A 27,500-nucleotide genomic window follows, 5' to 3' on the forward strand; every position below is an offset into this window, starting at 1 on the left:
TTTTGTCGACAGAACAAAAGAAGGAGAAGCCGAGGTGGGCGAGAATAATAGCTTGAAATGAATGATGAACGTCCATTATAAATCAGAAAGTCAACGAATAAATGGGAGGAAAAACAAAATTACCAACTCAGACACGCATACAAAAACATACAATTCGACACACACAATTAAAGTAACACAATAGGATAAACACACTATCACAAACTCGCATACTAACACAATCGCGAGCGTACAAAGACACCCACCCACCCGCCTTGCCAACAATTCAACTCGTAAAACGCAAGAACCATGACCAAGAGCACTCCTGTATGGTTCCGTCGGTGATGTCTAGCCCGAGACAGGGCTACATGTCGTGGGAGAAATACCCGCTGAGCTGACATGTCTGCACATCGCTCTCCGCTTTGCACGTTTCGGTCTTTTGCAGAAGGCAGCCAGCCAGTTTGTCATCCTCTCAACCCGCCCCCCCCCCCGCCCCCCCCCCCAGTCACAGGTGTGAACGGGACTGGACCTTGATCTTTATTAAAGCTCCCCCAGCGACAAGCGCCTCGAGGAAATGCACGGTGGGCTCGGAGACTGATTATGATGACGGCACGTCACTGGACTCGGCGCGTCCGAGCGCGTGTTGAATGAGTAGGAGTCCGCAGAGGTGAAGGCTCTCGCCGCAGGCTGAGCTGAGCTGGTCAAAAAACCTTACACAGTTGGTTAAAGGACAAGGGTCATCCATTTGAGTGCGATAGCAAATAGGCTGGGGTCAAAAATGATTTAGGAATACAGAAAGGCACGCTAGGCCTCGCAATAGTCGAAGTAGAGATACGGTGGTTTTGCTGGACTGACTGTACTTACACGGAAGGCTAATTAATGGAATGGACTTAAAAACAAAACAAACTTGTTTCTCTTGCAATGTAAATTCTATAGTGTAGTTATAACTAAGACAACATTAATTAGTCAGATAATCAGACTTAATTAATTCATGCAGTTTCAGCCTTCTATATTAATTGCCTTGACTACAGAAGTGCTGTGCTCTTATTTAACACAAAGTAGGCTAATGACTAGTTCCCATTTGGCCACCATGCAACGGAAAAGTTTCTCGGAGCGGAAAGATTCTTATTTTGAGAACTTGAAGCTCTAAATGTCGTAGATATAAAAATCACTCTGACTAATGTGCAAATGGTGCCATTTGGATTTCAGGATTTCCACTTTGTTAGTAAGAGTAGACCCACTTGATACAGAACAGCTGGAGAAATGAGTAAGATCTGATGCCTTGTTAAAAAGATCACACAGCGGTCAGTAAAACAGACAAAACTACGGCTCTCATAATTTATCTTTAATTGTCAAATAAAAAAAGCACCCTTAAAAGCTTTCGTTTCGCTTTTTGTCCCTCCAATGAATAAATAGACAAAAACACCACATACGTTTTAAAACCCAGGAAGAGTGGAACATGAGACGGACGCGTGTCCTAAAACAATAAATGGGATGGGGGTGGCACACTGTCTGCAGCCTCTCATCGCACACTCACCCCCCAGCAGCCCGTTCAATCCTCATGCTTCCACCATCATTCATCCAACCCCCCACCGCCATACCCCCACCCATCCCATCCTATTCCCTGGCCCAAGGACTACGCACACACACACACACATGCACATACCCACACACACACACACACACGCAACCAAAGATAATTGTTAATGTGGATTGGGACCCGGGGAGACGCAGAGATAGAGATAGAGCGATAGAGCAGAGATCCTGACTCATCCGTCCGCAGCGGTGGGGGGGGGGGGCGTCAGCCGGCAACACAATGAGCACGCCGGGCCGCGCTAATGGATGTTTCCACCGGGGCGGCGCAATTTGTGGCAACGAGTAAAGCGAAAGGCGGGGGGGTGGGGGGGGGGGGTTCACCGCTGCGGAGATGGGATTACGGACAACTGTTATCCATTACGGCGCGAGATGGACACGGGGGGAGGAGGTGGAGACGGAACGGAGCCGTGAATGCGGCGTGGGGGGGGGGGGGGGGGGGGCTGCGGGGAATTGTCACCATCGTTATCCTCTCCTACTCTAAGCCAATCAGTGCGCCCCTTCCACCGCAATCTTTTACTCGGGCTCGGCTTTAAAAAGAAGAAGCTGCAGCTGATGAAATATGCAGAGGGGAGCGCTTTGAAAAATAAATGAAACTAAAAATAACTTCAATCGTCTGGATAATTCAGTGTGTTTAAGGAGGGAGGGGGGGGGGGGGGGGGGGGGCAATCATTCCAATTAGGCGAAAGCGCTGCCACATGCAGACGATTTGACCGAACACGCACCAGACGTGTTTTGAAGTCCGTAACGCACACGGACAACGCGTAGAACAAACACGTTCCCCGTCCGTGTAGCTCGGCACGTTAGCGGCCGTCATGTACCGCCGTAGCGACAGGTCAGCAGCGCACGGCGTCCCGAACGGAGGCACAGAGCACGCCACGCGGCCTCCGATCGTTATGTACAGGGCTGCCCATCGACCTCATGGGAGGTCACAAGAAAGCATAAGGAAACAAACCCAGACCAGACAACACGACAGATAAATAAAGTTCCGGCACTTTCCCCGGGTCCCCGGTTCAGGAGCCGCCCGCGATGGTTCCAGGGTGACATTGCGTTCCAGTGAGCTCAAGAGTCGGCTCGGTCGACATTTACTCCCTCTTCTTCTTCTTCTTCTTCTTCTTCTACATCTTCGGGGTTTGTAGGCCGTTCTCTCGAGGGCACGGCGTGAATGTGTGCGTGTGTGTGTGTATTTCAGTGTGCTGGATTGTGTGCGTGTTTCAGTGGGATGGAGTGTGTGTGTGTGTGTGTGTGTGTGTGTGTGTGTGTGTGTGTGTGTGTGTGTACTCAGAAGATGTGTTTGAGGTGCTTGATCCCGTAGGTCTTGAAGAAGACGATGAGGATGAGGGTCCACAGCCCCAGGATGAAGCCGTCGGGGGGGTGCCAGTCTCTCTGCTTGGCCTTCTGGGGACGAGAACACACAGGGTGAGGGGGTGGGGGGGTGAGTGGGACCGGCACAAGGAAAACTTTAGAGCAACTAGGAGGGAGAGACGGCGCCAAGGGAGACATAAGAGGAGAGAGAGCGCACACACACACACACACACACACACACACACACACACACACACACACCACCACACACACACACACACACCACACCCACAACACACACACACACACACACACACACACACACACACACACACACACAGAGAGAGAGAAGGAGAGAGAGATGGAGAAAGATAAATAAAGATGAAGAGATGAAGAGATAGAATGTGGACAGATAAAAAGCAGCATTAAAGCAGAAGAGGGGTTAGGGGACATGAGGGCGGGAAGAGTGAAGGGATGATGAAAGAGAAGAGGGAGAGAGAGATCCAACAGTGAGAGAGGGAACAGAGGCAATAGACGGGGGTGTGGTGAGAGAGACAGAGACAGACAGAGACAGAGAGACAGAGAGACAGAGACAGACAGAGAGACACAGACAGACATAGAGACATAGAGACAGAGACAGAGACAGAGAGAGAGAGAGAGAGAGAGACGGAGACAGACAGAGAGAGAGGCAGCAGGACGAAAGGAGAGCTGCTGGTGGTTGAAAGTACAATTGAGCGTCCCTCCTGGTGAGACCACGGCCGACTGCGCTGTCATTCGCACGCGCACACACGCACACACGCGCGCACACACACACACACACACACACCCCTAACCCTTAGCAGATGGAGGACTTCACACACGCAGTCCCTTAATCGTTCTCTTGTCAAGGCCGTTCAACACCTTTGTGTACCTGCTGTCTCTCTGCCTCTCTCTACACGCCCCCCCCCCCCAGGGAGGATCATCAGAGCCCCCCCCCCGCCCCCCGGTGGGCTGATGCCCGGCTGCTGCCACATCATCACTTTGCGTGGGATTATACTTTGAGATGCGCCCCCCCCCCCCCCCCCCGCTCATTAAGCATGCGCCTCGATGGGCGTCGCGCATCATTTATATGTTAATGTCCCGAGGGTGAATTCCAAGGAGACGCGTGCGCTTTACCCTCGAAGAAACCCCACGTCGGGAGGGTATGGACGGGGATTCGGGTGGCGTCGGGTGATCGCGGTGCGTGCCAGTGTCGAACATAGAAGCCTCAGCGGCTGGGCCAGAGGGAGCACTCGGTCCTGAGCTGTTGCGGCGGTCACCCGGGCTGACCGCTATATAAATAACCGGGCCTGATGGACGCCGGTCGAGGAAAAGGCACGGAGGAAAGCCGTCACTTCTTCAATGCAGCAAAAGCACTCCGCGTTGAACGAGCGCGCGTCGTGCCGTCGTGAGCAGGACGGATCAACCGCGCAGGACATGACGTTAACTCCATATTTTCACCGTCCCCGACAGCGTGCTAGCGTCAAACCCTGCTGGGTGTAGAGAGCCGGGCTGGGGGCAAGGGTTTACAGAAGGTCCGGTGCATCCTGCACGATTCAGGCCTTAAAACACAACCAGAAACACCTTATCCCATCGACACAGCGGCCCCGACTTTCGCATCTTCGAATCGGATTGGAGAGAGCGCCGACCGTAGCAACGACACGTACGTCCAGTCAATCAAAGGTTTGTGGTTTGTCACACCTCCCCTTAAAGCCAGGGGTTGGTTGGTTGCTTGGTTGACGGGGGACAAAGATCCTAAAGTGACTTCTGGTGTTAGTTTGATTAATTCCCCCCTCCGCTGCATTGACTTATTACTGGACCGTTTTAATTGCCTCCTGAAATTAAACACAAAAGCAGAGGGAATTCTGGGTGTTTTGTGGCAGCCCAACAGAAACGAAACCTCTTTTCTGTTAAAAATGAACAGAACCAATCGAAGCTCTCCGAGTGGCTTGGATAGGTAGAGGTAGAGATGACACCATGAGGCTTCCAGCTCCTCTCCAACGCCAACAGAACTCCCTCTGGGATGGAACCGTCCCTCTACTGTTCTGCAACGCATCGAGATGAGTCAACGTTGTGCAATGTACCAATAGTGCAGATCCAATAGTGCTCATTCATCGGCTCTTTCCTCACGATCCGCTAGCTGGCCGCCCCATAACGGGCCGTCAGAAACCCTTTAGTTAGCCTCTGCCCCGAGATCTCACCCAAAAACAAATGATACTACCAACCACTCAAAACCAAAATAAATAGTATTCCAACTGAATCACCGACAAGGCGGGGGGTGTTGTGGGGTTTTGCGCTGCGTTCAAGATCGTTTTTACTGGATTCACAAAACACGGAAGGGAGGGGGGGGGCTGGCTCTGTTTGTTTGGGATCTCGCTTCAAAATACCAACAGAAGTGACGTCACCCGACATCGCTGATACAACCTTTAAGTTCTTGGGCCGACCCCGAGAAGTGTCACTCCCCCGCGCCCCACCCAGGTCTGTATTTTGGGGTCATTTGTTTCCATGATGGAGCACTTGGGGTTCAACCCTACTTCAAGTGAGTTACCGTTTGTCGATGGAGAGCGGCCAGACTCTCTGTGCAACACACACACACACACACACACACACACACACACACACACACACACACAGCACACACACACACACACACCACACACACACACACACACACACAGACAGAGACAGCGAAGGTGTTCAAAGCGCCCAGCTGACCCCGACGGAGAACGCCAACACACACTGCGCCTCAAAACACCGCCGTAGAACGGCTGCACAGAACATCACGCGCACCACGTTCACTGGATGTTTACACTTTATTAGTTATAGTTTCTATTGTTTATACCGCCTGTTTTGTTTGCCCAGCTTGTTTGCTGGTTCTGTTTGTCTTGTCTTGTCCATACTTTAGCATTTTGTTTAGCAATTACCATAGTTTATTTTTGTTTGTATTGGTACTTCATATTATTATTGTATTGTATTTTTGTCCTGTGTTTTTCCACTGCTGCTGCTGCAACAAAGAAATGCCTCCTACAGGGGGAAAAGAAAGTTGCATCTAATCCTTGGGTTAAATGAGGGGCGACTGGGGTCCCATGGAGCTCATAGAAAGGCCACATTTCGGCCGGGTTGCTGTGAACGGTTGGCCTTGACGCTATGGAGAAGGAAACGAAGCCTCAATGTTGTAGTGTTTGCAGAGAGATCCACGCGTTGGTGGAATGTGTGCAGGGGGGGCAGACGGGAAGCAGTGCACAGGAGGAGCGCCGGTATGAGTGGAGGGGTCAGCGCCCGGATACTATCTACTGGGTTGGGTGCTAAATGTAGGGGAGAGGGGGAGAGAGAGAGAGACAGAGACAGAGACAGAGACAGAGACAGAGAGAGAGAGAGAGAGAGACAGACAGACAGACAGACAGACAGACAGACAGACAGACAAGACAGACAGACAGACGACAGACAGACGACAGAGAGACAGACAGAGAAGACGAAGACAAGAGACATGAGAGACAGGACCAGAGAGACAGAGAGAACGAGAGAATGAGAGAGAGAGCTAGAGCGAGAGAGAGACAGAGAGGGAGAGACACAGAGAGCGAGAGACAGAGCGAGAGAGACAGAGAGAGAGAGACAGAGCGAGAGAGAGACAGAGACAGAGACAGAGAGGGAGACACAGGGAGAGAGAGAGAGACAGAGATGAGAGAGAGACAGAGACAGAGACAGAGACAAGAGAGAGGAGAGAGAAGCGAGTACAGAGAAGAGCTGAGGAGAGAGAGCGAAGAGCGGATGAGAGAGAGGGAAGAGACACAAGATGAGAGATGAGGACAGAAGCGAGAGAGAACGAGAGAGAGACAGAGAAACAACAGAGCAGAGAGGAAGAGAGGAGACAGAGAGAGTAGAAGTAGAGAGAGAGGAGAGACAGAGACAGAGAACAGACAGAGAGAGAGCGAGAGAGAGAGGAGAGAGAGACAGAGAGAGAGAGAGACAGAGAGAGAGAGACACAGGGAGAGAGCGAGAGAGAGACAGAGACAGAGAGACGCAGGGAGAGAGCGAGAGCGAGAGAGACTGAAAACCGAGGGGATGAAGGGCAGCAGAGTTTGGGGAGCGTGGGGGGGGGGGGGGGGGGGGGGGGGGGGGGGGGGGGGGGGGGGGGAGGCTCATGATAGCATGTGGCTCCCAGCCAACGCTGACCTCAGATGACAAGGGGAGGGGAGCTGGGGAGGCCAGTGCTCGCGTGCGTGCGTGTATATAGAAAGGTGTCGGAAGGGAACAAGTGTGTTCACGTGCACGGCCTCCTGTTGGCCCGGTGCATCGCGTGAGGGACCCCCCCCCCCCCCCCCCCCCCCGGAGGAGAAGAGTGAGATGTGGGGTCGCTGTCTGAGAGGGGGGGTCGCTGTCTGAGAGGGGGGGCTAGTCCGTTGGGCGGCTCTACACAGAGAAGCTAATGGTACACGTTTAGTCAGAGCCAACGCACACACACACACACACACACACACACACACACACACACACACACACACACACACACACACACACACACACACACACACACACACACACACACACACACACACACACACAGTAAAAAAGGGACAAGAAACTTGGGCTGACCTTGAGCGGATTAGTGACAACGAGAGAACTCTGGTTGCAAAGTCTCTCGGAGCGCCATTCAACTTCCTCTACGCCAAGGACAGTACGCTGCCCGCGGTGACCTCGCCACATTAAAAGCGCTTAATATTCCGTGTTCCAAATTCCAAAATCAATTAATGTTGAACCGCTTGACTGATAGGTGTCGAGAAGAAAAAAAGAAAAAAAAGAGGAAAATAAAAACCTCTGCCAAACACGAGGTTGAATCGCATCAATGGGGTCGGTTGTCGCATCGAGGTGATGTGTGCAGAATACTGGCCTTGATGTTTGAGTTCCAACTGCCAGAAGAATTAAGGAGAAAAGAACATTGGGGTGCCCAATAAAACTAACCGTCGTTAAAGGATGGGGACAACTGAAGTACGTAATGCACTTTAAATGATGTTATTAAAAGGACTTTAAAGAACAACTTTGATATCTCAGCCTGGACCCCATTTAACATCATGCTGGGTCTAAGGAACCAATGTGGCGAACTATTTTTAAATTGGTCCTGTAGTGAGCGAAAACCCTGCAGAGATGCCCACCCATTCCTTAACACCCAAATTATCAGAAAATAGCGTCCAGGCATATCCACCCTGCAAGATGTACACGAATATACTTTGACGTTTGTAAAAATCGACTTAACATGGTGCGGCCTGACGCTGTCCCTCTACCCAGACGCCTCACAACAGAGGAACATGTTTTCTTGTTCTCTCGGTGGCGGTCGTTTTTTTCCCGTCCTCCATTTGCATTAATTTGCAATGTTTCCCCGTCCCTCTACCCCCCAGCCATATGGTGCAGCGGCAAGCGGGCGTGAGAACAAATAACTATTTGACGCCAGAGATTGCAAATCACCAAAGCCAGGAAGACACACACACACACACACACACACACACACACACACACACATATATAAATAGCTGCATATATAAAAGCGTGACGCATTAGAATAATAAAAATCAAATCATAGAAATATGAAGTACAACGTTGCGGTGACTCTGGAAACAACAAAATAAGAGCGCGTTGGGTTGAGTGCGTGAGGAGGCATCAGCGGGGGGGGGGGGGGGGGGGGGGGGGTCGCAGCACGACTCCATAGCGGAGACAGCTGCCACTGGAGACGGGGCATTAATCACTTCCTCCCTCACATGGACACGTGCACGCACACACGCACGCACACTCCCACGTCTGCATGGCAGGCCAGCCATGGTGTGGGTGTTTGTCCACAAATGACACACACACCTGCCTCCCTGCCATTCAGTCAAATTCGGTTCTATTCGGTGTGACTCTCTGCCCATGAATAAAAACACCACACACACACACACACACACACACACACACACACACACACACACACACACACACACACACACACACACACACACACACACACACACACACACACACACACACACACACACACAGATGCCCTGACGGATTGCCATCAAAAGTTAGTGGATTCGATATTGTAGTTCTCCATAAAACAGGTGCATTCCAGTAACACCGCCCACAAATGGAAGGATGATACACACAGCGTCCACACGAGGCAACATAACACATGGAGGTGCTGCAGCCCTGAGCCCTGCCCCCCAAGCCCCCCCCCCCCCCCCCCCATCTCCCCCCCCCCCCCCCCCCCCCCCCCCCCCCCCATTCCAGTGCAATTATGGTTAAATAGAAAATCATAAAAAAATAAAAAACGGTTGCCAACTGATATGATTGATGGCGGCCATTTTGTGGCCAGGATTGAATTATCGAGTGAGCCCAGATTGAGATATGAGTCAATCCGACAAGACCCTCCGTCCCGTCCTCTTCCGCCCCGGGGTAGTAGCATGCCTTCCCAAACAAGCGGCCGTTTGGTCTCTGTGATGCCGACGAGACGCGAAGTAAACGCGTTCCGACGCACGCGGCCTTGCGTATATCCACGCACACCGTTTTGTCGTCCTTGGTTTCTGGATCGTCCGAGATGGATTCTCATGTTGTTTTTAACACGCTACATGAACAACACCCGAGTGTTTCGGTGACCCTGGCCGGTGGTTGGCGGCGCAGCAGAACACGTTTAAGCAGTGGAGACGACAGGTCCACGTTTCTCACTTTCAGATCCCCTGCCACCATGGCTTCTACTTCCTGTCTCATAAAGTCTGCCTAGGCGCCAACGACCATGAACACTCTGCTCTGCTCTTTGTCAGCGGTGGACAATCACGTCGCCGGGCGACAAGACTCAGAATTATTCTAAAAAATATTATTACAAAAGGAGGTCGTACTGAAAAGGTTCAGCGATTTGTAAACAGGCGCTTGCCACTGAAATCCCTTATTTAAAAGTTTTTAACAGTAGTCGCTGTCTAGAAGTAGGGCTAACCCCTTCCCTCCCTCCATTCTGCCTTATAACACCGCCCGGATATTCAAGTTTGGGTTTCCCAATGAATGGCCGTGGCCTTTGGTGGTTCAACTCACTCCAGCCGTCCCACTGAATAACTAAGTTGGTACTCCTTCTCTCTTCGCTATAGTCGAAGCCGGTAGGAAGTGAAACAAACGCGTATACACCTCGGAGAAAGGCCTTCCGTACAGATGATTGATCATCTTTTAACATCGTCATTCGGTCTATTTTGGGTAAACCGCCTCGATTGCTCCACAGATTGCAACACCTTCCTTGGGGACTGCACATTTATTTTTCTTTCGTTGGCAGACAAGGTGCTCCTTGTTCGTCGTGACCCCACACTCCCTCCCCCCGAGTGCTGATTGGATACATCCTCTTTTACGTTTCTGAAGAGGCTTCCAATGGGCTGAAGGCCAGACTGCAGAGTGTGTGAGCTCCCATCAGGGTGGTCTCACCACTCACTAAGGCTACTTTATATCTACCTGGACGACTGGATTACATGTTGGTTACAAAAAGTACCTCCAACAACTCCCAACAACTAAGTTTAAACTGGCGAGGTGTACAATGGAGCACTTCCCAGTAGGGAGGCCGGAGACGAGGTAAAACCACTCAATAACACGGTTCTCACTCACTCTGACTGGCTGGGCTATTTTGTGATGCAAACTAGTGTAGCTCGGGTGGGTGGAGTGGAGAGAGAGAGAGAGGGGTTTAAGAGAGTGGCGAAAGTACAATTCTTGCCAACAAATAGGGCTGTACGGGCATAAGGGACAGCATTTTCAATTCGTTGAATATAACAGTTATAGGATGTGATTATATTTCTAACATTATGGTAATGAGCATCAACATTGACTACATATATGTCCACGTCATTTTAAGCTGCGAGCTAGTCGAAATGATACGCATTGCGGCTTCATAAATAATAATCATACATAAATTGGCAACAAAAAAAACGACAGACTTCACGCCTTATGAAACGCCAAAGGTTGTGAAGCAATTTAACACCGACTCATGAGCAAGTACCGGGGTAGGAGCGGGGTTAGCTTGGGGGCCGCGAAACCAACCAAAGCATACGAAAAGCAGCTGGCTTCCGAGGACGTTCCAACTGTCGTGATGGCCCTCCTCTCTTCGTTGCGGTAACACATGGCCACGCACACACACACACACACACACACACACACACACACACACACACACACACACACACACACACACACACACACACACACACACACACACACACACACACACACACACACACACCATGGGGAGAGCACCAGCTTGGGTCATGCTCAGCTGTTGACACTCAACACATCGCCACCACTTGCTGCACACAGAAATGAGCCAAAGGGTCACATTCTGTGAAACCTTCTCGATGCCAGCGTAAGACATTCGTTAGCATAGAGGGCCTTTCATTTTAAAGTTAACTTTGATGGGGGGACACAAGGGACGTGCGATCGGAGACGTTGTTTGGGACGACTTTGTAGAAATTAGTCATAGCGAGAAATTTGGAGGAATTAGTCGTAAATTGCAACAAATCTGGAGAAGACGAAAGCACATTCCCTTGTTTTAAATTCATATTCTCCTTCTACCGCAGAATCCCATTTAGATATGCATGGGGGCATGGTGTCGGGACTGTGGTTCTTGCCAAGGGTAACCCAAATATGAGCACAGAAAAAGTCCTTCCTCGTAGGGAATTGGACCCCAAAACCTAAAAATGTCGTGCCCAGACGTGATCGGAAAGAAAAGAACAAAAACCGCATGCAGCCATAATTTGTCCTCACGTCCTCAGCAAAGATGATTAATGTGGTTCCTTTGGCTGCTTTAGCACAAGTGCCAACGTGGGAGATTTTAAAAAGGTACATTAATGGAAAGACTTTTCTAAAGAGAAGGAAAGAGGTGTGAAGGTCACTGTCGACCGAGTGTCCAAGTTGGTGCACTTTATAATATGAACATGTTCCAGAACATTGGGGGGAGGTGTGTGTGTGTGTGTGTGTGTGTGTGTGTGTGTGTGTGTGTGTGTTTGTTTGTGTTAGTGTGTGTGTGTTAGTGTGTGTGTGTGTGTGTGTTAGTGTGTGTGTGTGTGTGTGTGTGTGTGTGTGTGTGTGTGTGTGTGTGTGTGTGTGTTCACCTGATGGATGATCCCAGACACCGGCAATTGGTCCACATAGTACTGCGTTTCTCTCTGCTGGTCCTCAGACAGTATCCTGACATGAAAGGAACACACAAACACACACACACAACACACAAACACACAGCTTTTAATAACTTCCTAAAAACGAAGACAAGGTGTGAGTTAGCCGCAGAGAACATGAAGCTTTGTGTCAGGCAGAGGGCCGTTACTCAGCGCTGAAGAAAGGGCTGTCAGTGAGCAGAGAGAGCTCCAGCGTTCCCCCTGCCAGATGGCGTGTGAGTCTGTCGGGCCTGTTGATTGGCACATCGCTTTGGAGCACAGCCAATCAAATGCAGCGTGACAACCGCAGAACCAAAACCACGCTTAATTCCCCCCCCCCCCCCCCCCCCTTTAGTTTTGCTTTATTCCCCGGCAACCAAACATCAGAACTAAAGAAGTATAATCACTAGAGATTAACTACTCAACTGGGTAGAGAAAGCGAGTGAGAGTGGCATTGGGTGCTTTACTGACGGGTCCCTGTTGAAGATCATTTTGAATTTCCATAGCAAACCCATGCCTCCCATTCTGGACCACGCCCCAGCCCACATGACCCAGTTGATCAGCACTGAGTGTGCTGATCCCCCCCCCCCAAGCCGGTGTTCAGCACACAGGAACTTTGTGATTGATACGTGTTGACAGGGGTCGTCACTGACCGCTCGCCACACCTGTACCGCAGAGTCTGTGTGGTTCATCAGCGCGTCAGGGCCAGCACTGCTCCGTCAGTGACCAACCGGCGGAACAAAAGTTGTGACCAAGGAAACCACTCAGCCTTGTGTTGCGTAGATGTGGGGGCGATTGATCGATTGTTAATTGTAATTCAAATTAATGGTTCAGGACGATTTTTCAAAATAAAATCGATTATTAAAAGAAAAAAGTTTTTGGAGATTTAAAAAAAAAAAAAAAATCAACATGGCAGCATGCGCTGAAAAAAAGTGTGGGTAGTTTTCTTAAAGTCTGTGGCAACCATAAGCAGCAGCACAACACATTTGTTACAACTTCTTAAACTGATGCACGCAGCAGATTGGGAGATGTGTATTATTTATTTTGCTTTTTTTCAATCGTTGTTATTCTTCAAATAAAATCCAAACTTAAAAAAAATTATTATAATCCACTCATAGAAATTTTTTTGATTAAAATCGATAATCGGGTTTGAGAAAAATCTGAGATTTTATTTTCAGGTCAAACGGTCCCGCCCTAGTTTCGCGTCTGCAGGCTGCTACAGGTATCCTGTTAAAGGGCTCACAAAGCGAGGGCTGGCTGCTGATGAGACAGACACCGTTTTACGATCCTAGCTTCGTCCATCGGCCTGGGAGGGTTTGGCCCAGGGAGGTAAACACGCCGACCGTTGATAAACTCTGGCCGTCCGGCGGGGCTGCCGTGGCCTACGGCTGACAGGGGGGGGGGGGGCCGTGCGCGTTGTTGCCTCATCACCCCTACAGCGCGGCGACGGCGGCGGCGGCCTCATCACACGGGAGAAGGAAACGATTGCAATCCGGCTCTCCGGACGAGATGCTCTTTAAAACGTTGGCGCTTTTAACGGCGGGAGGCAATCAAAGAGTCGCCTCCACAGTCTGCCGCTGGTCGTCTCGTGTGTCTACCCACCGCGGGGATACGGCGGGCCGAGACCACTACCACCCCCAACCCCCCCCCCCCCCCCCCCACCACCCAACCCCCCCACCTTCAGAGAGCCATGGCCGTGTGTGTGTGAGAGAGAGTCTGGGCAGCTGGCCCGGAACTTTCCTTAATTAGCCAATCGAGTGGGCTGTAACCTCTGGCGTAATGATCAACCACACCGGTTTGCAATTCACCGATAGCTAGGTGAAGCCATTCGTTATCTCTCCCCCTCCTCCCCCTCCTCCCCCTCCCCCTCCTCACCCCATCCGTCTCCCCTCCATCTTCTGGATATTTATTTATTATCTATAAATATATTTTTTTTGTCCGGTCCTTCTCCCTCCATCCATCCCTCCCTCTCTCCATGCATCTCTCCCTCCCTCTCTCCATGCATCTCTCCCTCCCTCTCTCCATGCATCCATCCCTCCCTCTCTCCATGCATCTCTCCCTCCCTCTCTCCATGCATCTCTCCCTCCCTCTCTCCATGCATCTCTCCCTCCCTCTCTCCATGCATCTCTCCCTCCCTCTCTCCATGCATCTCTCCCTCCCTCTCTCCATGCATCTCTCCCTCCCTCTCTCCATGCATCTCTCCCTCCCTCTCTCCATGCATCTCTCCCTCCCTCCCTCCCTCCATCTCTCCCTCCCTCCCTCCCTCCCTCCCTCTCTCTCGTCAATCTTTCTGCAGAAAGCGTTCTCTCTCCGTACGTCTTGTTCTCTGTCTGATAGATATGTGAACCCTCTGTGTGTGTGGGAGGAGGAGGCGTTGGAACACAACGTCCAGCTGAGCTCTTCCTGCCTTGGCTTGAGTGCATGCGTGTGCGTGTGCGTGTGCGTGTACGTGTGCGTGTGCGTGTGCGTGTGCGGGTGCGGGTGCGTGTGAGTCTGTGTGTGAGCGAAGATAACCAGACGCCCGGGCTGATTTGTTGGGCCCGGGCCCGAGAACGAGACAGGCCATACCGACCAGACTGATGTTATTCCCAGTACTCCCAGTGCGCCTTTTGTTTCTCCTAATTAAAGTCTTCCACGCTGAGCGCGACCTCTGCCCTGCTTCATTATAACACAGGTCAGGGGTCACTTACTTTCAGCACTGCCTCGTAGCGCCATGGAGGAATTTCAATTTCAAGGCAATTTGGTCGCAACTTAAGTTGAAGCAAAAGAGGGTTAAAAAAGATGAATATATAATAATCTAAAATTGATTCATGCAAGTATAGGGACTCTTTTCTTCGGAAATGACTCCAAAAGGTTGTCTTTTTTCATTTTGTTTTTAAATTTGAGCTACAAGGGCGCGACAATGTATTCTGTGTTTATATTTTTGCAATATAAATTTATACTGACGTTTTAAATACATAAATCACACATCGCAATAGATCAAATAGATCAATATTTAAAGAATTGCAAGACACTACGCGATGGCCCCAAACAATCTTTGTGATATTGTGTGGTGCGGTCCCTGCTGTTACGGCCTTAAGCCATGAAGAAGGCCTGCAGTCTGTGTGGGTCACTGTGGAGTGATCTGCATAATGCACGCTCTTTCATTAATTGAAACGTGTCACTCACTCAACTGAATTAAAACTCCATGATTAAAGATGAGTAAGGATGCATCTTGAACAACAGGCCGCTCAGGGTTTATTACGGGGCCATTTCCCCTTCGCCGATGGAGACTGCATGGAGTGAATGGGATGACGCATTACGCTGTCCACTCCATGCTGTAATTCACTTAATGGAAGAACCCGGAACATACACTCTTCACAGATACATTTGAGGAGACGGAGAGAGACAGAGAGAGTTCCCAGAGGAATGAGGGACAGAGCGAGAGAAGTGAAAAGACAAAAGCCCTGGTTGCGTTAAGCCTTAGACATTAAAAGAGATTGTGAAATAAACCCTCGACAAATGATCTCTGATACCTCAGTGTACGGAGGGATTAGCAGGACAAAAGGCCCGTGCCTCGGAGAGCTCCGATTCATCCACAACATGTCGCGTACGGCATGCAGCATGTGATCTGGTGTAGCGAGGGTGAATTTGAGTCTGTGGGATTTTTGCAACTAAAAAGTAAATAAGGAAATCATGATTAATATTATTAAATGTATTGAAAGGGGAACCCCTTTAGGACAACCATTCAATCCAGAATCCATAATAAAACACACCTCACAAGCTTAAGGTAGCGTTATGGTTGGACGTTGACGCAACGCAAGGGGGTTTACGGACGCGTTACGTCCTGGTGGACCCTCCTTGCGCCCACCGCGAGGGCATGACGTTCGCCCTCCCGAAAATGTTAACCTCGCGTCGAGGCGAGTGCGATTGGTCCCCTAACGTAACCCCCGACGCAGAACCAAAGAGGTTCAAGAGACTGCTTGGTCATATCTGCAATATCAATTGGGAATAAGACTTGTTTTGGAGTCTCACCGGCATGCAGCCGGCCGTAACAAACGACCACATTAGCCCGCCTCTGCTAGGTTTGTGCGTTCTCATTGGTCGTTTATCTTCCCGGGGAAAAACAAAACCCCCTACTAAAGAGCCAATGATTCAGGAGATTGCGGGCTTCTTGCATCAGAATGGTGAATATAATCTCTCTCTCTCTGTGTGTGTCTGTGTGTGTGTGTGTAGTGTGTGCGTTTCTCTACAACATATCGAATGGCCAACTGTGCTCAGCAGGCGATCACCAGAACATTTCTGCCGGCTACATGTTAATTACCGATTGGCTTCTAACCATGTCGGCTATGTAAATTCCAAAAATGGCTCAATTAAAAGCCTGCTGAGTGGAATATCAAACTGATCTTATTCCGCAAGTGTGTCTGAAGCACATAAGCCTAAAATAGAGATCAGAAACGCAAATATAGGATTCATTAATTGTATTGACATTTGGATTTTTTCCAAACATTAACTACGCACCTCATACGATTTTGTTATGAGATTGACTGTCTGTGACTCTGAATAGCCAATATCAGTCAATATTAAAAAAGTAAGTAATTATTTTATCAGCCACCGAATGTGATGGAGCAAAAATAATGGCTTAGACGGCGCACTACTGACATCTAGTGGACGACTACCCTCAACACACCCTACGCTCTTCATGTGCAGGGGAAAACGTCCCTCAAAAGCTTTTGACGTGGGACATAATACATTATAATTGCGGTAGGTATTATGTGTGCATTAATACACATATACAAAATATGTGCTGTGCAGTTTATCCTCGAGGAAAATGATTGAAGTCGGCCAATGTTTGATAACTTGGCTCCTTTATTACTAGGTTCTATAACCTTGAGAAGTAATTATCTGCCTAAACGCCAATGGGTCAAGCACTCCATTTCAGCACATTGAATCAATGTAATTAACTAGGGCTGTGCTAAATGAGTCCCCACTGCTCATTATTGGACTAAACACCCGATTCAACAATTTGGCCTGGGGGCTCCTCGCATTGGACGGCTGAAGTCAAACGTGACCAATCAGACGTCTGTCGCGGGAATGCATATTCGGTTGAATGATCTGATGATTTAGTGAAATCTGTTTGTTTGTTTGTTTGTCACCAAGGTCAGGTCGACACCATTTGATGCCTTGCGTGCTCCCCAAAGCCCATTATTAGAGTGTTCAATTATTATTGTCCTGAAGCAATCACAAAATAACAGTTTCAGTATTACAATTACGGTCATCATTCTGTTTTCACTATCGCTATGAACATGACAACAAACAAACAACAAACACATAATTAGCTTACCTCTCTGGCAAAGGCTCCATGGGGCTCGACAGGTTGATGGTTTCCATGGTGATCTCCACTTTGCGGACGCTTCCGAAGAAGTCCGTGATGAGGACACGTCCTGGGTCCCTCAGGAAAAGGTCGGTACGGTGGCCCGGGGTGGACACACACTGACTCTTGGGGCACACCTTGAACTGCCATAGAATAAAGAAAAGCAAACAGCAAAAGAAAACTGATTTTAAAAATACCGTTCTACGACGCAATCAGGGGTAATCCCATTCACAGCGAGGGCGCTGTATTTGTAGTTTATCAGCCCATCGTAGATCATTCCAAACAGAGCCGGCCTCAAAAGGCACCTCAGGCACTTTTCAGCACTTTTTGAACCGTGCTGCCACAAATTGATTTTGTAGCTTTGCTGCCATTCGTGGGTCCGTGACACCCATACTCGTGCAACGTTTCAGACTCCTTGAGAAACTGTACTTGGCAAGAGGTGATGGATTATTGTCCGAGCCGCTGGCATGCAGACGGACGTTCTCCTTCGGCTCATTTTTACCGCCGCTCCTGCTTCTACCCGTTAGTGGCGAGGGAGGAGGCGGCGAGGGTCAGCTGAACGTGGACAAATAGATGATAAGCTTTTAGTGTCAAATGATCCAACAATGTCTACAATCTGTTTATCAATTATGGACCAGCAGTGGGAGTCAGAGCGAGGGGAGGCCACTTGAGAGAAACTAGCCTTAGTGAGCTAGAGTTTACAAGGGTTTGAAAAAGAAATACCGGTGATCCATTCAGCCTTCCCTCATAGCCACTCGCCAAAACCCGCGAGGAGCTCGCTAGCCTCAGCAATAGGTATTTCTCAGTTCCTTAAGTCAGGTTCAGTGGAAGGGACGGAGCACTGGCTGAACTGGGCCAGTTGTTCACTTGATCAACAACAGCAAAGGATACAATCAAACGGTTCACTTTAAAACAATGCTTTTTATGACTGACACACACACACACACACACACACACACACACACACACACACACACACACACACACACACACACACACACACACACACACACACACACACACACACACACACACACGTGTGTGAGTGGGCAGATAGAGGACGGCTTCCTCCCTCAGTGAGGGACCTCAAGGGCGATGAAATGAGCACTTGAGGGCACAGGGTCTGATCTTATTGGGGAAGGTGTCGTGGAGGAGAGAGCGCCTTGTCCAATGCCTAATCTATAACTACCTGGGGCATTAAGACTGCAGGATTAATCCTCTTAAAGAGTGACTCAATAGTGTGTTACTGAACAAAGCTCTTCAAACATAGCCCCTTTTTCCACACATTAAATCAATGAGGGAAGCTTTTTATCTTGCAAAAAAAGAAGCTTGAGAACTGCTTGGGAAATATGAGGCTGGGATCAAGAGCCGGCCATCGGAGAGACCAGAGACAGCGACCGTTTGTCTTCCTTAAAGTGCAAGTGATGAAAAATCACTTGCAAGAGAAAATCAAATTATTGATCCGACGTCACAGACTAGATGTGAGAGAACAAACAACGTACCTTCCAAATAAAATGGAAAATGGTGGGGAATCGGAATAGATGTGGTACACCCGTCTGCACTAATCTTGCTTATCAGACTGATTGCTCTTGATGGGGGTGTGTGTGTACAAGTCGACCCTCCCCACCAACACACCTGGCTGCCTAAAGGTGTGAGAAACACACACACACACACACACACACACACACACACACACACACACACACACACACACACACACACACACACACACACACACACACACACACACACACACACACACACACACACACACACACACACACACACACACACACACACACACACGTTTGACATTTGCCAGTCTGTTTTAAGTGCGGCTTCCCGGGCGTTCTGGCATTAAGGTGGACTATCGGCCACCCACTCTTTCATGTTGTACAAAAAGGAACCGTTCTCTTCGGACCAGCAGACTCACACGAGCTGCGTTGGGGCTGTATTCCCCTGAGGTGACATCGACAGGTAAGCCGTAGCGTGGGTTGGGCAGTGGACCACGGAGGTGTCCCCCAGCCCCCAACCGACATCCACATCTTCACAGGCACCCCCGCCATGATGCCGTCTCACTGTTGTTTGTTTTTAAGCCCTCCAGCTCACTCACAACACATCCAAGGACACCCAGGCAAAGGAGAAGACCCCCTAGAAGGCCATCAGACCCAAGGACGCATTATAGGTTAGATATCAGCTCGTAATCTTTACCGGTGAGCGGTTGAGAATAAACAGCTCAACACTATTCTGTGTGCGACCGTGTTCAGGAGACTCGAAGCGCCGGCCAGGGTCACTCACGTAGCACAGAGCCATGTATAGGATAGCTGAGATGGATGCTCCCTTAACCCTAACCCCACGTTAACGAACACACGCAATTAAACAACACACCCCTTTGGGCGCACACACACACACACACACACACACACACACACACACACACACACACACACACACACACACACACACACACACACACACACACACACACACACACACACACACACACACACACACACACACACACACCTAAACCCAGAACATTAGAGCGCTGTCCACCCACACAACACTTTCAGAGGAGCGTTCTGTTCCTTCTCAAGACTTCTTCCTCTACCCGCACACACCCACACACCAGCACCCATCACCAGCACCCACACCGGGGGTCACGGGCTCACCAGCTGGTTCATGTTGGTGGTGCTGGAGGGGTGGATGTCCTCCAGGAACTCGAGCAGGTAGAAGGTGTAGCGGTCCATCAGGTGCACGCCGATGGCCAGGTCGGGTTGGTGCTGTGGCGGAGAGACGAAGGGGGCTTAACAAACCACAGCGCTGCGACCTGATGGAGCCTCTGGGGTCTTATGCTTTAGGCCCAATCCCATTTCTACCCCTTACCTCTTCCCCTTACCCCTTCCCCTTACCCCTTCCCCTTGTTTTGAAGGGGTAAGGGGAAGGGGGAAGGGATTGGGCCTTAGGCCCAATCTCAATACTTCCCCTTACCCCTCATCTTCCCCCTTACCCTTGAAGTTGCGCGTTCATGTGAGAGCTAGTGGTGTCTCAATACCCAATTTGATCAAGATTAAGGGATAAGATTGAGTGCTATGTACCCCTTATTTTTAAGATGATTTGAGAGCTCACTTGGGCCGAATCTCGATTCTTCCCCTTGCCCCTTTTGCTTTGTCTTTGTCTTTGTCTTGGTTAAGACAAAGACAAAGACAAAGCAAAAGGGGCAAGGGGAAGAATCGAGATTCGGCCTAGCCTCCAACAAGGCTTAACGTTTTAGGAGGTTTAAGAGAAAGAGGTGTTTAGAGATTATCATACGTGCATGCATACATCCTGTAAATGCATAGAATAACACCGCCACAGACGCCCAGTAGGTGGTGCTGTTTCCTCACAGCACCAGAGGACAGGAATGGGTTTCTATCGGCTCTGTATTGTATGATTGCTGTCACTACTTCTGCTAAGTGCCTCACAGAAGTGACAGCGTTCTTTTAGTGCAGTGATACAAAATAAATAATCACAGCTGACAATCAGGGCTTTAACAACTTGAGAGTTTAGAAATGTACTTACATTTTACTAGAAAGACTTGATTGTGCCATTGCATTTGTTTTTTGACATAATTTACCTCAGTTAGGGTAATTTCATGTTTGATTATGTTCAGGGCTTTTGCTGATTGCAAAAAAGGGGTATGTAATTAAAATACAGCGAGCACTAAATCAGCATCTTAATGATAATGATCAACTCCTGTTTGTACTGTTGATAATGGTGTGAGCTAGTCACTGTTAGACTAATGTGAAGAAATACATGGACAAGTGCCCATGTTAAACCTAGGGCCGTAGCAATGCCCATCCGCAGAAAGTTAGAGCCGTTGGTCTTCAGAGTCAGGGATACATCCAACATTAGCTTCATTGAAGAACATACAGATAAACAATTAATAGGAAACGCCAACCACTCATCCAACATTAATAAACAGGAGCTCCAAGGTTCTGCAGTCCAGGCTTAAATCGCCAACCTTAATATTCTTAAATGTCACTAGATTAAGTCGCTTAGTAGACAAGGCAATCAAAAGCGATCAGAGGATGCTGTCGAAAAAAATAGAGTGGCTATAGAAGTGCTCTGCAACCTAGTCAAAAATATACTTGACTCTGCAGAGAAGCCATCAGGAATCAGAAAGAAACCTTTTTATCTTGACTCGTTTTTAAAAAGGGGGCATTGCTGAAGTAATCTCATTGCACAGCTGGGCTGTTCTGATGAGCTGTGAATTGCAGAACCCCAAAAAGCTAACCCCCCCCCCCCCCCAGATACAATCGCTGTTAGTCAAAGGGGGACACGATTTTTCCGGCTCCCAGCAAGCAGGGGATTTCCCCGCCCGCATCTCCTGGAGGCACGCAGGTAACTCACAGACAGAGAGTCCTCTCCGACCTGGCTGCTGGCCAGAGCCATCAGGTTAGGGGAATAGAAGCGCTCGTACATCGAGGCGCCCTGGCACGTGTCGATGATGAACAGCAGCTCGTTGTACCTGGCGAGCACACACACACACACACACACACACACACACACACACACACACACACACACACACACACACACACACACACACACACACACACACACACACACACACACACACACACACACACACACACACTTTCCGATGAGGCCAAAATCTAAAGTTCAGTGGCCAGATCAAAAGGGGTTGGGAGAGTGGAAATCAGTCCAATGACTTGGACCGAAGCTGGGCCAAGAAGACAGCCAAAGAAATGCGTCGATTTCAAAAGCTTCCAAAGACATAAAATGAATACATTATAGTTCATAATATTCAAGAAGGTTTAGTTTAATGGTGGCTTTACCTTTGACTGAAACGGCATAATAGTCTTACTGTGCAGCAATTTATCACTTTTATTTCACAAATAAAACACCGACACAGTCTTGATCTTCATCTCCATCATTTCTACACAGCTCCCTGGGAACTACGTTACAATTGAATTGACAAGTCAGTTCTGGAGTGAGAGCCCCTAAAAATAGGAATCATCTTCTGTACATTTCTTTCATACCCAGCAACAACACACCAAGCTCGCCTGAAAGCGAATCTCCTCGTGCAACACTCCTCCTCTTCTCTTAGGATTGTATAATACCCAACCTTCCACCCAAAACCATCCTCCAGACACCAGTTGCCATGACGACCCCCGGAAAAAAAACCAAGTCTGCCCGGTCCGGTCTGCCCGCCCACGTTCACACTTCCACACCTTTGCCAGTTTCCCCCCCAGCCTCCTTCTGTGATCAAAGGGCACTGCTCTCCCCACTAATAGGTCCCATTGGGGAGGATGGCTCGCTGCTAGGGTGGGGGGGACCTGCTAGGGTGGGGGGAGGCTGGGCATTAGGGTGGGGGGAGGCTGGGCGCTAGGGTGGGGGTGCTACGGGTCTCTCAGAGGCCAGACGTCTGTAGTCTAAAGTCCCCAAGGCTGCCGGGATCCGTTCTTCAGGAGGCCGGAGATCACCGCCGTAGCTCAGAGTGCGTCGGGTGACGAGGGCCCCGATGGGACGGGGGTGCCGCCTTGCACGCACAAGCCTAATTAAATCTGAGCCTCGTTTACTGCATCGCCATGCGCGTGCACGTGCTAATCAACCACCTGCTAGCACCTTGAACGGTAACGACCCATTCACAAGTAGTCCATTAATTAAGAGGGCGGATGAGACTAGGGAACAGGCTGGCAGGGTAAGGCGGGGGTTGTGATTACAAGCACATGTTAACCAGGGAGTGTATCTCTCCCACTTGTCCCAAAGGGGCTCTGTTGTTAACTGAATGAAAGCATAAGGCCCAATCCCATTTCTACCCCTTACCCCTTCCCCCTTCCCCTTACCCCTTCAAAACAAGGGGGAGGGGTAAGGGGAAGGGCCAAGGGGTAGTAATTGGATTGGGCATTACTCAGTGGAAGACAACTCATTTCAACCCGGTATCAGCCAGCCGTAACAAGCGGTGTTCAGCAGAGCTAGTGCAGCGCTATGGTCTCTATCTAGATCTCTTTCTACGTTGTTGCCTTTTGTACCTTCTCTTCTGCCACATCTGCTCGAAGGCGTCGGCCAGCTCTACGTTACTGATCTCCTCGGAGTCCTGGAACTTCAGAAAGCCGTTCCCGCCATGACCTGACAGACAAACAAACAAAAAGAAAAAACCACAAATGCAAACAGTCACTTAACAAATCAACTGACTTTGGCCTAAAGCCCAAGTAGATGACAGTGTGGTCTGACCTGGAGATACGATCGGGAATGTGAGCGTTGAGGACAGATCTTAAAACACGGAACATTAGAGCGCTGTCCACCCACTCAACACAGTGGCTACTGCTAGCCATCTTTCAGAGGAGCGATCTGTTCCTTCTCAAGAACTCTTCCTTCACACACACACACACACACACACACACACACACACACACACACACACACACACACACACACACACACACACACACACACACACACACACACACACACACACACACACACACACACACAAGGGATGATTAGGGTTCCACGTCGACGAAATGCAAGGAGCACACAGTCGCTCCGACGCAGTCGTGAACCTTTACGGTTCTGAGTCGGGTTTTAGTGAGCGGACCAATCACAGCCCTCGCTGCTGCGTCGCCCCGACGCATGGTTAACATTTTTGGGAGGCGCGCGTCCGGCCCTTGCGGCGGACGCAAGGAGGGTCCGCAAGGACGTAAGGGGACGTCAACCCCCTTGCGCTGCGTCGACGGGGAACCCTAACCCGCCCCTGAGCTATGGGTGCGGCCTGTAGGCGGGTAGGGTCGGGGCGTCCTACCGGTCAGGTAGATGAGGATGTTGCTGCGGTCGTCCGAGAGAAGCCGCTTGGAGCGAGGCGTGCTGGCGGGGAGCCGGCCAGTCAGGACACGCAGGAAGTTCTCCACCGTCACCTGGGCAACAGGACAAAGGGCGGAGCCCGTGGGCGTGGTAGAGCCGGGCCATAAGTCGATTTTTAATCGCTATTCGAAATTATGGTCAATAATCGATTTTATTTTTTATATATATTTTTTAAAGAGTAAAATGTCAATATGGATAGCATGAAGGAAGTGAGTGTTTACAGTTTGCCTCAAGTCTGTCGCAACCAAATTTTGCTTTTGATAATCATTGTTAATCTTCAAATAAAATCCAAACTTAACAAATATATATTTGTCATTTATAGAAAAGACAACAAAAATCAATATTCTAGTTTGGGTTGAAAAAAATCAGAGATTTTATTTTTAGGCCCATTCTCCCAGCCCTAGCGCTTGGTTTATGTTCAAAGGACGTGGCCGGAGTTCAATACGCCCTCACATAGGAGGTGGCACAGCCCTGGCTCATTCCAAAACATTTAAGGGTAGTCGATGAGACGTCTCCACCCTGAGATATCGTTTGTCAGATTTCAGCATCATCTACATTTAATATAATTTATGAGCTTGAATTTCTCTGAATTTATACAATGAGAAAAGGATAATGAGGTGCGTCTAACAACTGGAAACGCCCCGCTTGGTGTATGGGGGAGGTGGGTGTGGGGTTGGGGGAGAGAACCGTCTCTCAGATTGAATGGCAGAGGCTTGACAACGAGCGCAAGTCTCTGGTGCACCGCGACCTAATCACTACGAACAAAGCCTATTCACGCCTAGATTGTGCAGCTGACTGACAGCTGAAAAGCATCTTAATTTAGAACGTTATCCCGCTTTTGAATGATAAACCAAAAAGAGAAAAAAACAATCGTTTAATCCTTTAAACCCCATTTTTCCTTGATGTCCTCGTGAGACTTCGAGTGCGTCATCAAACCGTGGCGTCGAGCGGGCGTGCACGCCATCCCCCGAGTGCGTGTGACGGACACGACGCAAACACAGCCAAAACAACCCGAGGTAAAGCACAAGGGCACTCCACGGGCCTTTCCCATTACACCGTGGGCCTGGGGTGAAACAAAGCATCTGGGTGCTCCCGTGTTTGAGTACATTTGTGCTATCGAGCAATTTCCTGCTGCTGCAGATTAGAAGCCATCGGGTAAACCGTGTAATCCTTAACGACCGCATCTCACCAGAGGAAAAGAAAAAGACTTGAGGGGAATAAATAGACTCGTTTTTGATTGTGTAGGACTTAGGGTTCAACGTTTCGTGCAATTCAATTAACTGCCGAATCAATAATCTGTGAATCGTTAATATTGAATAAACTACAAACCCCATGACTTTTTCTATGCGTCTTTCATTATTTTTTAAATGACCAGAATAATAAAACTGGCCTCTAGTTAACAAACATTTAGGTGTAGGCTAAATATTTCAAGAAGGTTCTCTTTGTGTTCTTGCAGCACCAGCCTAACGCAAGTCTGATCCTTTTGAGACCCAAACCTCACATATATGTTGGTGATGCCTACGCAGTACGCAGTGCCATATATGTTGGTGATGCCTACGCAGTGCCATATTGCGTGATCAACGTGGCTCTGGAGCATCGGATGATGTCCAAAACAACAATGGAGATGCTACATCGAATATGAGCTGCTTGAGCTTTACGTAGAGCATGACACTTGCTTTCTAGTCAAATTAAAAAGGGACAGTTAGCCATTTTCCCACCTTCATAACATCAAAATGTTAAGTCTTGCATATGAATCATTTTGAAGACCTTGATGACGTCCCTACATGCAAATAAGATTGAGACACTGGACTGTCGCTTCAGATGGCCGCACTTCCTTCTCTGTGAGGCTTACCATTCAGCAGTGTGTCCGAGGTCATCGCAGCCTACCTCATAGCCCCGGTAGTCCACCTCCACATCGTCCCCATAAACGTTCAGCTCCATGTTCTTGTGGCTGAAGACTGTGGCAGGCTTTGGGTTTCTATGGTTACAAGCCATATCATCTGCCAGCATCAGAACTATGCGGCTGGAAATCAAAAAAGAGAGTGTTAATACTAGGTTCATATATTGCAGTTAGGTTAGTACAGTATCAGGTTATTATTATATTTATAGACCACATTGATCATTTTATATGCTGGTATCCATGTAGCAACAGTACTTTGCTGTTTTCCTGTTGTCAATGTCATGTCATGTTTTTTTTATTCAATGTAACTTTGGAGTTGGCAAGACAAGCTATTACTGGCAATTAAAAGAAAAAAAAATAATACACACACACACAACACATTAGATGTTTATTGGAAGGGAAAATAATGTGGGGATTAAGAATAACAAAACAGTCGGCATTAGATAATTTAATATTAGCAACGTGTAACCACCCTCACTTCTGCAGGCGTTCGTGATTTTGGTAATATTGTGCCTGTAAGGTGTTAATTAACTCAAAGGAATTCAAATATTCAACGGATTTGTAAACCCACATCAGCATTTATTGATTCCTGTGAACATATTGTCATCATTGTTAATACTGTGGTATCCCATTCACCTGTCCGGGATCCCCAGCCTCTTGACGCTGCGGTAGACTGAGAGGGTGTTGGCCACATGACGGTAGTTGAACCAGAATCTAGAAGTGCACACCTATTAAGAAAATTCAAGACGTTAAGATTTTTTTTACTGTACTTCAGATCTTAACAACATTGTATGGCTCTTTAGGACTCACCAATACTGCCCAGTTGTTAGTATGTCCACTATTGAAGAACTGACCTGCTTTGTCCTAATAGGAAGAGAACACGTATTAAGATTGGATATGCCCTAGTTCTGCGCTATCTTGCGTCACATAAGCGAATACGTTTAGGATTTGAAAGGGGTTCATGGAAATAAAATACGGCACATTGCACACAGCATCTCAATGGAGGAAAGCAGGCTACATGGCAGGTGCACTGCTAAAATGACAACGAATAGGCGTACATTTATTCATTTTATCATTGATTATACTATATGCATTAATACTCGACACTTACCTCGATATTATTAGTGCTGACTAGAAAAGATAAATTAAATAAGCTCAATAAAACGAATATTTTGACCGTACAATGCCTAGCCATTGTGATCGCGGAAGTAAAGCCAACAGCTGGGGCTGAACCGACCAATGACGGAAGACTTCCTGAAAGGAAGCTTTTTCAAAGTAACAGCCCTTGTCAAATACAAATACTGCCAGATTATTCAATTTCTTTGCACATTCTAATCGA

At 48.8% G+C, this 27,500-nt stretch overlaps 1 protein-coding gene across 1 annotated transcript; it reads right to left on the reverse strand.

Moving 5' to 3' along the window:
• Nucleotides 1-2,226: 2,226 nt before the first annotated feature.
• On the reverse strand, nucleotides 2,227-27,404 carry pigk (phosphatidylinositol glycan anchor biosynthesis, class K). The gene is made up of 11 exons (XM_056597131.1): nucleotides 27,273-27,404; nucleotides 26,972-27,025; nucleotides 26,798-26,889; nucleotides 26,149-26,284; nucleotides 24,203-24,314; nucleotides 23,433-23,529; nucleotides 21,787-21,904; nucleotides 20,067-20,177; nucleotides 17,365-17,537; nucleotides 12,000-12,075; nucleotides 2,227-2,970 (listed from the first exon to the last, which is right to left on the reverse strand). Exons 1-11 carry the CDS (start codon nucleotides 27,354-27,356, stop codon nucleotides 2,854-2,856), a joined length of 1,170 nt encoding a protein of 389 aa, XP_056453106.1. The 5' UTR covers nucleotides 27,357-27,404; the 3' UTR covers nucleotides 2,227-2,853.
• Nucleotides 27,405-27,500: the final 96 nt, after the last annotated feature.

Source organism: Gadus chalcogrammus, chromosome 8, assembly GCF_026213295.1.
Source record: "Gadus chalcogrammus isolate NIFS_2021 chromosome 8, NIFS_Gcha_1.0, whole genome shotgun sequence".
Lineage (NCBI taxonomy): Eukaryota > Metazoa > Chordata > Actinopteri > Gadiformes > Gadidae > Gadus > Gadus chalcogrammus.

Bases quoted from the DNA above. Each gene is read 5' to 3' on its own strand.
- pigk (XM_056597131.1), bottom strand. From the start codon at position 27,356: ATGGCTAGGCATTGTACGGTCAAAATATTCGTTTTATTGAGCTTATTT. The intron at 24,315-26,148 runs GTAGGCTGCGAT...CCTGTTGCCCAG, and splicing joins TGGACTACCGGGGCTATGAG to GTGACGGTGGAGAACTTCCT. The intron at 12,076-17,364 runs GTAAGCTAATTA...CTTTCATGTCAG, and splicing joins ATGGAGCCTTTGCCAGAGAG to GATACTGTCTGAGGACCAGC.